Raw genomic sequence first — 13,287 nt, 5'->3', positions numbered from 1 at the left:
TAATAATTAACTATATATTTGAAGTTATAATTGAATTTCATTAATTGTATTAAATTAAAAATAAAAATTCAAGTGTCAATTCCAGGTGTACGATTGACTTACATCTGTAAGTACAAGTTATCTGATATGTACTTGCCACTGCCATATTGGTAAATTATGGAAATTTGATACATCAACAATTAATTAGGGTGAAGAGCAATTTTTTTTGTTGTTGTTTTTAATTATACATAACTGGCTATTTACATTTATTTTAGAATAAAATTTATCTTTTTTTAGTTATTAAAATATTTAACTATCTCTTCATCTCTACCTTTTAGCACCTAATGGTGTCATCTAGAATCATGTTTTATTCGAGAAAATGGTCATAATAAGAAATAGAAAAAATACTAAAAACAGATGGAATAATCAATCCCAGTCATGAAAAGGATGAAAAAGGGAGTAGATATTAAAAAAAATGTGGTTGCTGATGGTGCATAGCTAATGCCAGATAAAAATAAAAATTTGGAAAAGGGTTAATCCACATGGATGACACATGATTTATGTCTACATTCACATGCCAACCATGTTCAATTAAACCCTTTGTGTACATGTAACTTTTCCTAAATGGACCATCATAAATATTTAGATGAGACAATTCATATTGGCCCATGTCACTACACCTCATAGTAAAACACTAAAACTAGCTGTTGAGAAGAATTTATATAATAATACATGATTATTTGCCACCTAATTCTTGTTCTAACAAAATGCTACGTGTACATGCATGTATAGGCCACATACCATCTTCCATGTCGCATCCACAAACATATCCACATAGGAACAAGAGAGTATACATGTTAATTCATATTTTTCATAAATTTATATAATTATTAATTGTACTTCTAAGTTTTGTTTAAATTACATGTGCTAAGGATTAATACAATCATGTAGCCTTATAATTAACATTTTTGTAGTAATATTTAAATTTAATAAATTGATTTGGAGACAATTTTAACAAAATTGCAAATACATGATGAATATAATAATAGTGATAATAATAATAATAATAATAATAATAATAATAATAATAATAATAATAAATTTACATCTATGCACAAGCACCCATTATTTACTTCTCCATAAAATATAAATAGATACTCCACAATGAAAAGTGTGGAGAAAATGAAAGATTGGTGTAAGTATTGCTATTTATTCTATGTATGATGTAACAGTTAATGATTATGCCATTCTATTGTTGATAATTTTGCATGTGGGATGTTAGATACTTTGTTGCTATTATAGTGGATATAGATATGTATGAAAAGGAATGTTAAAAAGAGAGGACCCCTTTTTAGAAATGGGGTGAAGCATTTCCATTGCTGTGAAAAAAGACTATGTAATCCTTCTCCATTTTCAAAATACATTTTTGTGTGTGTTCATCAACTAGTTTAACAAATAAACAAGAATCGAATTCATCTCATCAATATTACATTCAGATAACTCGTGTGGCATATACATAAAGAATAATTCTTCTTAGTTTTTTATTTTGTCCCTTTCTTAACCACAAAGATCGTTTTATGTTTGCGCATGCAACGATCAATACATCTTTTGTTACTATGTTCGGATAAACGATGCTCAATATATGTGGTTCGTATTTATCTGAATAAGAAAAGATGACCATCAATATCAATTGATATTAATTATTAACCGTCATACATGTTGAATACAATTGAAACATAAAGTGGAAGCGTTTCTTGTATTCATATCATTGTTTGAAGAATCTAAAGTTTGTAGAAATCGTCTTCCAAATGTCGATGTTCTTGACAAAATCTGTCTCTCTATTTTGTGTCTCGTCAACAAGAATGAGATTATATTGATATATTTATATGTTTCACGTGGGGACCATAACCTAGTATTTAGCGATCGAGCCTTTAGCTTTATTAGTACACCATAACTTTAATTTCACCCATAATAAAATTGAAATTATCTAAAATAAATATCTGCACAACAATCCTCATACTTTTATAGATGATCGCTTGCTTCTAAAAGTTATATAAACCGAGTAGATCACCTGATCATAACATGATGATTGATGGAAAATAACTTGATATGTGATGTTCGGTTCAGATAGAACTTTTGCTTTGTCGTAACGTTGATTTACTGCTAGCTCGCCATTGTTTTGGCTCGAAAGAACACCATAAAAAAAAAAACTTTCAAACTTTTGTACACTTCTCAGATCGGTTTCGATTTTCTCTCCTTTTGTGGAAAAGATATGTGGAGTATTTAAATTAAGAACATATCCAGCGAGGGTGCTATGCATGTTGCGTAGAATATATTTGCGTAGGAATCGCATAATATTTTACTATGAAAGTACATTTTCAAACTATGTTTATGCTTCAAAATAAAGTAATCAAAAGTATTCAATAAGTAATTATGGTTGGAAGATTGTGTCTCCACAACGTTTATATTTTGATTAGAACACACTATTTAATCTCTATTTCTATTTAATTAGAACACACTTAGGAAGTCAAGATTTTTGCAAGAAGAAGATGCAGACCGAAAAGTAGAGTGACACATAAGAGACAACTGCAAAATCGCCAAATGTAGTTTGAGAGGAGGGGATTTAAGAACATATATAGGGCTTCAAGCCAATTCTAATTATAAAAAGGGTAAAATATGACTTGAAGAAGGTAAACAAACACAATTGATGTAAAAGATTATTAAATTTATTGATAAATATTGAAATGATCAAAATACTCTGGTTTATAGAATTGTATAGTTATATTACACAATAGAAAACAGAAGAATATTTTTTAGGTTACTGAAAATGATTAACATATTTTTTTATTGAAACTAATCAATGAAGAGATACTGTATAGATATTTCAATTTTTAAACTCTTCTCATAATTATTAAAAAATGGTGCTAGCAACTTAAAGACAGTGACACTCCATCGCAATCACACCAAAGCATATTTTTTTACTTTTCACAATTAAATAAAGCTAAAATCTTCTATACGAAAAATAACTTTACAATTATATTGGATATTTAATTTGGTCAGATTTTGAATTTAATTATATATATTATAACCAGTATACAAATACATTATTACAATCGATTTGTTAATCGACAATTTAGCTAATATTTCCAAATTGGATTATAGTAGTTTATTTTTTTTATCTAATGCTTTTAAATTGAAATATAATATATAGTTTGGCTGGCAACTTTGGGATCAGCAGATTTTACTGTCTTGTTTCTCTCACATTAAATAGTGGACATAATCATGTACAGTACTTTTCTTGATCGGTGAAATTATAATTGGTATTTTTTAATAAAAAGAGTTTCTTTATTCCCAACTTTTCACTATATGACTTTATAGTATGTCTTAATAATACAGACTTTAAATTTATATTTCTATTTATTTTGTCTCCTCTTTTTACAGTTTTCTCATTTATTATTCATATATTTTGGGCGTGCCATGTGACCCACTTGTAAATGGGATGCAACAGTTGGGAATTCCAGTCCTCCACAAAAAATAGGAAAAAATATAAAGCGCCTTTTATTTATTATTATGAATGTATAAACTTGTACTATATAATATCTACCACATTTTAATACGCTGAATTAGTAGTATTGTTAAGAATTTATTTACAATAATGACATGGTTCGTTGACTCGTTCTGTGTTATCTGAGGTTCTACAATTTCCCATCCATTTTATAACATAATAATTTTATTGGGATAGTTATTTTCAATAATTATTGAAAGTGATAAAATAAAGCTTTCACTACATCAAACCACCCATATGGCCATATATAGTGCAATTTTTACTTCTTCATTGATTTATATACACATGGAAATGATAAATCCCATACCCAACACTAATTGTGAATACCAAACTAGTTTAACGCACGTTTTACATTGTTTATCTTCATTTGATATGTTTACAATTTTAATTCACAATTTTAATTTTATAATTTCATAAAAGTCAAAGCCTAGTTTTTCATTTCCTTTATAAATTCAAATAAATGATTAAAAAAACAAACCTCGTATTTAATTCAAACATCACCATAAATAGTTTTTTTCTTAATATTATCGCTTGAAATTCACAAATGCTATTAAGTAATTTAAATACTCCATTAATACATGTATAGGGTCTTGTTAGGTTGAGATTTTTAGGCCTAATTGAGAATTGAGATGCAATCTCAGCCACTCATTCACAATTTGCGCGCGATGTCAACAGCGTGTAGTTTATGTCAACAAGAGGGTATTTTTGTCATTTTCGCGCGATGTCAACTGCGGAGACATTATGTCAACTATGATGTCAACAGCAAACGTTATTTATATCAACTATGATGTCAACAACAAACATGCATTATTTATGTCAACTACGCTGTCAACAACAAACTTTATTTATGTCAACTATTATGTCAACAACAAATACTTTCATATCAACGACATATTATTTGTGTCAACAAATACTTTCATAGAGATGGCTAGCACCCTATGTGCTTGAAAATGTGCTCGAAAATCCCTCTTTTTCCTAGCACATTGGGGTTTTTCTAGCATTTCGGTGCCAGGTATATGAGCGTTTTTTTATAGTGTATTGCATCTCATTTCTTAATTACCCTAAGAAATCTCAATTATCATATATACATGTACAAAGTGAGAGAAAGTGAAAGAATTATATGAGCCGTAAATTTAGAAGAAAAGTGTGAAAGCATCTCTAAACAGCTAGAGAAGAAGCCCACTGCCAGCGAAGCATAGGGTATAAAAACAAACACCCTAGTAAAAATAATTGCTTTCCAAGATAAGCAACCACATATATATTTTTATACATATTTGGAGAGCCCAAAGAAGCAAGAAATTAAAATAATACTTACAATATACGCCAATATATAATTGAATTTTGGAGAGAGAGAGATAATGTGAGTAGTCTTGTTATCATCATGTATTACGTACCATTCACCTCATGAAAATGTAGACAAATATTAGAGGTGCCCATTGTGCCTTTGATGTTTACCTAACCTTACTTCTCCATCCCTCATTCTCATTCTTCATTTTACCATTTTGCCCTTCCCTCATATTTTTCACTTTTATTATGTTTTGTCTATTGTACCCTTTGTGCTAGAGATTTTACCATTAACTTATTTATATATTAGTACAATCTTTTATTTTGGTTTTCTATGATCGCAAGGTCAGAAACCGACGAGCAAAGTGAAAAGATAACAGCGTAATCGGTACAACATCAATGGCACACGCAATCATAAATGCAAAAGCTAACGAAGGAAAAAAATCAACTAACAAACAACAAATAACAACAACATACAACAATGTATGACTCATCAATGCGACTAATATTCTATTAACAAACAACAACAATGCTAGTAATTTTTTTCTAGTTTGGCGATTGAATTTTGGTGATAGGTTGAGTTGTTTTGTTTTCTTTTTAACTTTTTGTAAATGCATCTTTCCATTTTATTTAAAAAAAGGAAATAATAATTAATACATTCATTTACCCTTTTTTTTAGTTTGTTGATTGATCTACTTTACATATTACATAAAATCTCTTAAAATTAAGTGAGTTTAGTTGTTTTTGAGTCAATGCTCTTCTTTAGAAATAGTCTTATAGTCTTGTTGTGATGTTTTTTAGCTCATCGTTGAGTAAAGACTCATTCTTCACTAATATAATTAATTACTTTTTCTTTGTATTTCTCTATGTTATCAATTGTGTATTAAAATATGTGTTCAACCAAAAATACATATTCTTATTGGACTGAGAGAGTATTATTTATAAATTTGAAACTAATGTCAATATTAATGGAAATAATGGGTAAAACAATTAAAAAAATTTCAAGTTTGACTTCAAATTTTCGAATGTGATTATGTCGTCTCACTCTGTTTTCTTATATCTATATACTTGTAAAATAAAGCATATATAGAGGTCAATGTTGCTTCAAGCTGAAATATTGCTACTTACAATAATTATGCGTGATGAAAATAAAATGGAGTAACAGATAAATTGCTAAAGTTACTATGCCTTAAGCCCTTAACAAAGATGTACACGTAAGAATTTGGTTTTATTCTATAATATGTGTAAAAGGATTATTGATTTCGGCATTTATGACTTATTGATTAAATGGGGGTCCCACTTGGTCCGTGCATTATTTTTGGGCTGGTCCATTTCAATGGTAGTATACTACTATACACTTAAATTATTTTATATTTTTAAAATACTTTGGACAATTTGAGTTGGTTATAAAGTTAAATTATTTCATAATCACACGCAATCCTTTACTATTTTTTAATTTGTGTTTCGGCGGTGCAATGTTTATCTTCTCTCTTTCGATAATTTAATTTCTGGAAATTTAATTAAATAATATGAAAGTGGTATAGGATCCGTTAAGAAGTTTTGTCTGATATATTGTCTTTTATAAATAAAAATTAATTTTTTTACAGGTGTGACGATAAATTATATATAAGGAGAGAGAATTGCGAACGTATGATTCCAAATTTCCAATATATATATGTACTGTATACATAGTAATTTTGAAGCATAGAAACAAATCATTTTAGGATAATTAAATTATAATCGAAAATTTTAACTTTATGATTATTTGTTAATTCTAATTTATTACACTATACATGTACTTGATAACAAGTCAAAATTTTCGGCAAATAATGTGTATGCCAAAAGTTAAATTCGCATTGAAGATCGTTACAATATCTGTTGAAGAGAATAATTACCTCAATTTCTGATAATACACGTTGACTTCCTTAGTTAAAATTTAATTACAAGCCATCATGTGAACAACAAAAATAAGTATATATACCATTAGTAATATTTATAATAATTTATGGTATTTTAGATAATATTCAGTACCACAAAAACAAATACTATGTTTTGTCATATTGTTTGCGTATCAGTAAGGATTACAAAAAGGAATTCAAAAGTACTACTATAGTAGTGTTAATTAATGACATAAAGTAAAGAGTTTATTTGCAAATTCATAAGTAAAAACCAGAAAGAGAAAAATTAAATACTTGTAAGAATAATTGAAAGCTCAACTAAAATCAATTTGGGAAATATTTAATTCAGAAAAGCATCTAGGATAATTCTCGTAAAAAATAGTTGTACACTTTTTAGTGTAAAATCCTTATCGATCATACACATAACGTAACACATATATCATAAATTAGTATATGAAACTTGTCCAAACTAAATCAAATGTCACGAATCTTCCATCTATACACATTTTTGAATTCACAAAAAATTACCATTACCAACCCACATCAATTTTTTTTACCAAAACCATAAAACCCATATTATTTTATTTCATGATAAAAGAATACATGAAATTGAATCCATGTTCCATTTATTAGGGTAGGTTGACGCTAACAAGATTGGCCACAATTTACTTGTACTCAATAAATGACTGTGCCTAATATTATGACCTTCATCTAACAAGTTTTAATTCAAGTTCAACCATGGATCCCACATTAAAAATGACCTTATAATAAAAATTGGAGAGAGACTATTTATCTTTGTTACTTTGATAATTATTAAAATAGTTTGAAAACAAAGTGTGTCAAATTGAAATAGCCCACCTTAAATGTCGGCCTTCCCCATTCGACGTGGCAATACAATTACCATAGAGAGTTCATATGCCACGTCACAATATTACTTTTGACATTTCCATTTCTTTCCATTTTCACAATTCCAATTCCATTGTTTTTCAATCAAAATAGAATTACATTGTGGTCAATTTAACCCCTTTTTTAATTTCCATATAGCTTTAAATGTGTTTGTACTAACTTTGCAATTTAATCAATTTTTTGAGCTAAAATGACATCATATTGTAGGCAGTGAAACAATATTATATATTACTGAATTAAATAATTTCATTTATTAAATTAAGGTTTATATATTTAGCAAGAATGAGCAAAAGGCGGGAAATTATTTAATTTATATATTACGATATTGTTAGTACGCAATACCACTTTAATTAGCGTGTGATAATCAATAAATAAACTAATTTATATTAATTTTAAAATCTTAACTAACTAAAAAATCAGAACAAATTAGTAGTAATTCATTAACAACCACAGATCACATGAAATAAAAATATATACTCCCTCCGTCCACAAATAAGAGTCTCGTTTTTCTATTTTGTCCGTCCACGAATAAAAGTCCCGGTTCATTATTACCATAAATGGTAAAAAGACCTTATATTCCACTAACCCATTCCACTCACATATCATTTAAAACTAATATATACAAGTGAATCCTCTATTCCACTAACTTTCTTCCACTCATTTTTTTTAATATTTCTTAAAACCTGCGTCATCTAGAAATGAGAGTATTAGACGGAGGAAGTAAACAATAGCACCACAAATCACATTAACACTACATATACTCCTTCCTAGTTAAGTAGTCTATCTCTTCACATAAGGGTATTTTAGTCAAACCAAAGAAGGCTTACCAATGATAAGGGGAGAGACAATCACCTTTATCCTCACAACAATAAAAAGAGAGAAAAAATACGTTTGGTCCATGATTAAAAAAGGTCAAAGGGGTAAACATGCGAGGGGCAGTAACGTAATTTGAAGAGGGAAAAGGGCAAAAACAGCCACTGAAATCCAAAACGCCCAAAAAGCAAAGATGACCTACATGGGCCGGCTTTTAACTATATTTAGCTGGACAGACAAAAACCAACTTATTATCACCACCGTCGCTATCTGGAGCCTTTGCTTCTTCAAAACACCCCCCTCCCACCTATACATACAAATTAATATACATTCATTTATCATGTATAAATTAAAGCAATATTTATACGCAAGTTACCCGATAATTTTTTTGGTATTTTGTTTACTTACTTAGATATAATCTATTAAACTCTTCAAGCAAAATAATATCACCTTAAGCTTGATGAGTTATTTACGTAGCACTATCAGATGTCGATATGAGTGACGTTGGAGTAACATTAGGCAACTAAACGAAGTAAATTGAATAACTTTGTTTATTTCCATTTGTGTTTCTCGTTTTCTCATTTCCATCTGATTCTTTTTTATAACATAAATTGTAATTTAACAGATGAAATTATTTAAATCAGTATGATATGATGTAGTTTTTTATGCCTAAAATGTGACTCGTTTTGGTCATCGAGACATGTTAGTGTCGCATCTTAATTTGGGTATAATATCATAATACATCAATTGTTCAATAATCTAGATTTATTGTAGCCAACTAAACGTTGTTTTATTATATTATACTATCATTTTTTTTATTCCATTCCATTTCGCTTTTCGATTTTTTCATTCCATCTCATTTTTGTAATATAAATCATAATTCAATAAATGTGATTATTTAATTTAATAAAATACGATATCGTTTTAGTTCACGTTCGATTGTGCATTGTCAGAATCTTGATTAATTTTAAAATCATAGTAATAAATTGATAATTACCGATAAATTTAAAGCTATTATACAAAATCAAGAATTGAGAATTTAGAGATAAGTTACCTATATATAGATGGCTGCATGTAGAGATATTTTTATATCATTGCTGAGTTTGATGTAGAATTAGTGACGCTTTTGGAAAAATAATGGTTTTGCTCTTTACCACACAGTTACAGAGCGGACCAGAAAAATATAAGATTCCTCATAAAAAATAATTCACCTTTTCTTATTTTAAAAAGCCATTTATTTATTTGTATACATATAAAAGTATGAAATTGACAGGAAGATCCCACCGGAAATAAATTAAATATATTTCACCCCACCTTTAAAATCTCCTCATAAAACCCCTCACAAAAATTTCACCCATATAAATTTTTATATTTTTTTCCAGTAATTCGCGTTTGGAAGAAAGAGACTTGTGTGGTGTTGTTGTTGCTGCATGATGCTCGGCGTCTCAGGCCTCATGGGGAGCTCCGGCGACGGCGCAGCTGCGGTTGCTGCGGAGAGCGGCGGAGCGAGCGGCGGAAGCAGCGAGGTCGGCGCATCAAGCTCAATCCCCGCCGAGGATATTGGCGGCGGCGGAAATCGCTGGCCGCGGCAGGAGACTCTGGCTTTGCTGCGGATTCGCTCGGATATGGATGCTGCTTTTCGAGATTCAAGCCTGAAAGGTCCGTTATGGGAAGAGATTTCGAGGTAATTTGATTTTCTGATTTGTTTTGAGCTTCGATTTTATGTGGAAATGGCGGTTCTAGATCGGAATTCAGTCGATTTGTTGTTAATTTTAGCTAAAATTGAAGTTTAAAAGAGTAATCAATCTGATCGTCGTCTTCCTCAGCTAGCTAATCTGGATCGTGTCATCTAAATCAGGCTTTATTGATGAGTTTGTGTGATTAATCGATGTGAAAAAGGAAAAGGAATTGGAGAAGTGAATTGGATTTGAATTTGATTGATGAATTTGGGCGAGTTGTTGTTATCAGGAAAATGGCGGAGCTTGGATTTCAACGAAGCGCGAAGAAATGCAAAGAGAAATTCGAGAACGTGTACAAGTACCACAAGAGGACAAAAGACGGCCGCGCCTCGAAATCCGACGGCAAAACGTATCGATTCTTCGATCAGTTGGAGGCGTTGGAGAACGCTCCTCCGCCGCCTTTCACACCTCCGCCTCCGCCGCGGCCAATGGCGGTGAGCTCTTTACCAATGCCGCCGATATCGCAGATCGCTGCTACTGTTCCATCCACTTGCAGCCCGACGCCTTTGACCGTGCTGCCGCCTCCGATCCACACCTCCGACCACCTCATCATGAATTCCGCTCTTTTCCATCCGCCGCCGCAGCCGCGCTCGGATTCCGCGTCGACGAGCTCCACGTCGTCGGACGAGGACATACAGCGGCGGAGGGGGAAGAAGCGGAAATGGAAGGATTTCTTCCAGAGGCTGATGACGGATGTGGTCCACAAGCAGGAGGATTTGCAGCGGAAGTTCCTCGACACGCTGGAGCGCCGCGAGCGCGAACGCGTGGAGCGGGAGGAGGCGTGGCGGATGCAGGAAATGGCCAGGATGAACCGCGAGCACGATTTCCTGGCCCAGGAAAGGTCGATCGCCGCGGCGAAAGACGCCGCGGTGATCGCATTTTTGCAGAAACTCACCGACCAAAACAACATCCCAATCCCAATCCCAACCCCAACCCCAATCCCATCCCCAATCCCAACTACTACTGCTAATGTAGTTTCCACAACTGCTGCAATGCAGCCACAACCACAGCCTCCACTGCCGCCGCAGCAGCAGACTGCTGCGGTTCCAGTACAGGTACAAGTACCAGAACCAGTACTTGTACCAGTACCGGAACCAGCGCGTCTGACAAAAGCGCCAGACGCGCCAAGAGCGGACAACGGGGGAGGCGGGGACGGTTCGAATTTGGCGAGCTCGTCGCGGTGGCCGAAGGCCGAGGTGCAAGCGCTGATCAACTTGCGGACGGGCCTCGACACGAAGTATCAAGAGAACGGGCCGAAGGGCCCGTTGTGGGAGGAGATATCGAGCGCGATGGGGAAAATGGGCTACAATCGGAGCTCGAAGAGATGCAAAGAGAAATGGGAAAACATAAACAAATACTTCAAGAAGGTGAAGGAGAGCAGCAAGAAGCGGCCGGACGACTCGAAAACGTGCCCGTATTTCCACCAGCTCGACGCCATATACAAAGAGCGGGCGAAAACCGACACCGCCGTTTCCATCAACGCAGAGCCGATCATGGCCCGGCCCGAGCAGCAGTGGCCGCTGCCTGAGCAGCAGAACCCCGCATTGCCCTTGCCGGACCACGAGAGCGAGAATAACGACGATGACAACGACGAAGACAGCGATGAAGACGAAGGAGGAGGTGACTACAAAATGGTGGCTAACAAGCAGCCGCCGGAGTAAAATGAGAGAGAGAGATAGAAAAAATGGTGGGGGCAAAAGCTGCAAAGCTGTCAGAATACCGTTTTGAATTTGCAGTGAAAACCTCTGAATTCACATGGAGGGCGGCGCCGGCGGAGGCGCCGCCGCCGGAAGGTTATATAATTTAATTTTGTTTTTAGATGTTTTCATTTACAATTTATTTATTATTTTGAAAAAATAATAAATTGAGGAAATAAGAGGGGGACAGTATTTAAAATTTGTATTACTTTACCTTTTTTTGTTTTATTTTTTGTTAATGGAGTGTAAATGTCAAAGATTATTGATTTTGATAATGTTTGTTAGATATAATTTTTGTTTTCGGATTGGAAATATCTTTTTTGCTTGATCATGTTAAACTTGTGGGGATAACAGAAAAATTGACTTGACAAGACATAAACCCTAATTCTAAGCAACTTGTAACAAATCAAGTTTATTACGTAAATTGTGTCTATTTATTTATGCTAACATTTATTACGGGGTATGTAGGAGAATTAATTTGGATAAAGTGATAACAAATTTAATATTATTTTATATGTGAATGATCATATTCAGATTGGTCCTGCCATGTGTTGAGCTTTAGGAAAAATAAATGTATTTCATTTATATTATAGTAATTATTTTTGAAGGTATTACATATATTTATTCAAATTTATATACAAATAAAAACTAATCATTATTTCGCTACTCATACTATTGTTGTGGGAACAAAATAATCAAGCAATTGGATTAATTCTTAGTATATTATCTTCAAATTTCTATTTAAGAAAAAAATCGAATAAGAAACTAAGGAATTCATGGGTGTTGTGTATTGTACTCAAATGAACTCAGTTTCTTGTAACTATTACTACTATTATTTTGCTGAAATGTGACTTCATACACACCAAAGTATATATGTGAAATGATATGAACAACAAAAGTAGGAAATTACATTTGTATAGTTTTTATTGGTATATGGAGTATAAATTTGTCCAAATTATATAAGTATCATTCAAGACAATAATTTTATGATTACAACAATCATGCATATATAATTTACAGATAATTAATTCTTAAATTACATTATAATAAAATTATTTAATCTAGTAAACAGTCACAAATATTGAAAAATGAGATACAATGAGAGGGATGTATATTTTATGTGCTAAAGTATATCCTATACAAAATAAAAATGATCGTGCACATGATATTAAACCTTTGATGATATGTACTAGACATATTTATAAATGAATGCACCTGTTGTCAGCAACTTGGGATATAGCAGTAATTAAGGTGCAATAATACAGATAATTAATGAGATAAGTTGGGAGCAATTTACAGTTGTGAAATTATTGCTTCTAATGTAAGTGAACACAATAAATATATAAAATACACAGTACATAACAGAATAAAACATTTGGCATGTGAGGTGTCTGAGCTCACCTTTT

General features: G+C 32.4%; 1 protein-coding gene across 1 annotated transcript; it reads left to right on the top strand.

Annotated features, from left to right (window-relative positions):
• Window positions 1-9,748: 9,748 nt before the first annotated feature.
• On the top strand, window positions 9,749-12,193 carry LOC125222868 (trihelix transcription factor DF1-like). The gene is made up of 2 exons (XM_048125713.2): window positions 9,749-10,129; window positions 10,414-12,193. The coding sequence occupies exons 1-2, from the start codon at window positions 9,876-9,878 to the stop codon at window positions 11,843-11,845; spliced, it is 1,686 nt and encodes a 561-aa protein (XP_047981670.1). The 5' UTR covers window positions 9,749-9,875; the 3' UTR covers window positions 11,846-12,193.
• The last annotated feature ends 1,094 nt before the right edge of the window (window positions 12,194-13,287 follow it).

Source organism: Salvia hispanica, chromosome 1 (assembly GCF_029641045.1).
Source record: "Salvia hispanica isolate PSC_SH4W2 chromosome 1, Shi_PSC_v1, whole genome shotgun sequence".
In the NCBI taxonomy this organism is placed as follows: domain Eukaryota; kingdom Viridiplantae; phylum Streptophyta; class Magnoliopsida; order Lamiales; family Lamiaceae; genus Salvia; species Salvia hispanica.
Note: the sequence above shows the minus strand (reverse complement) of the source record. Positions and strands in the feature narration are given on the sequence as shown.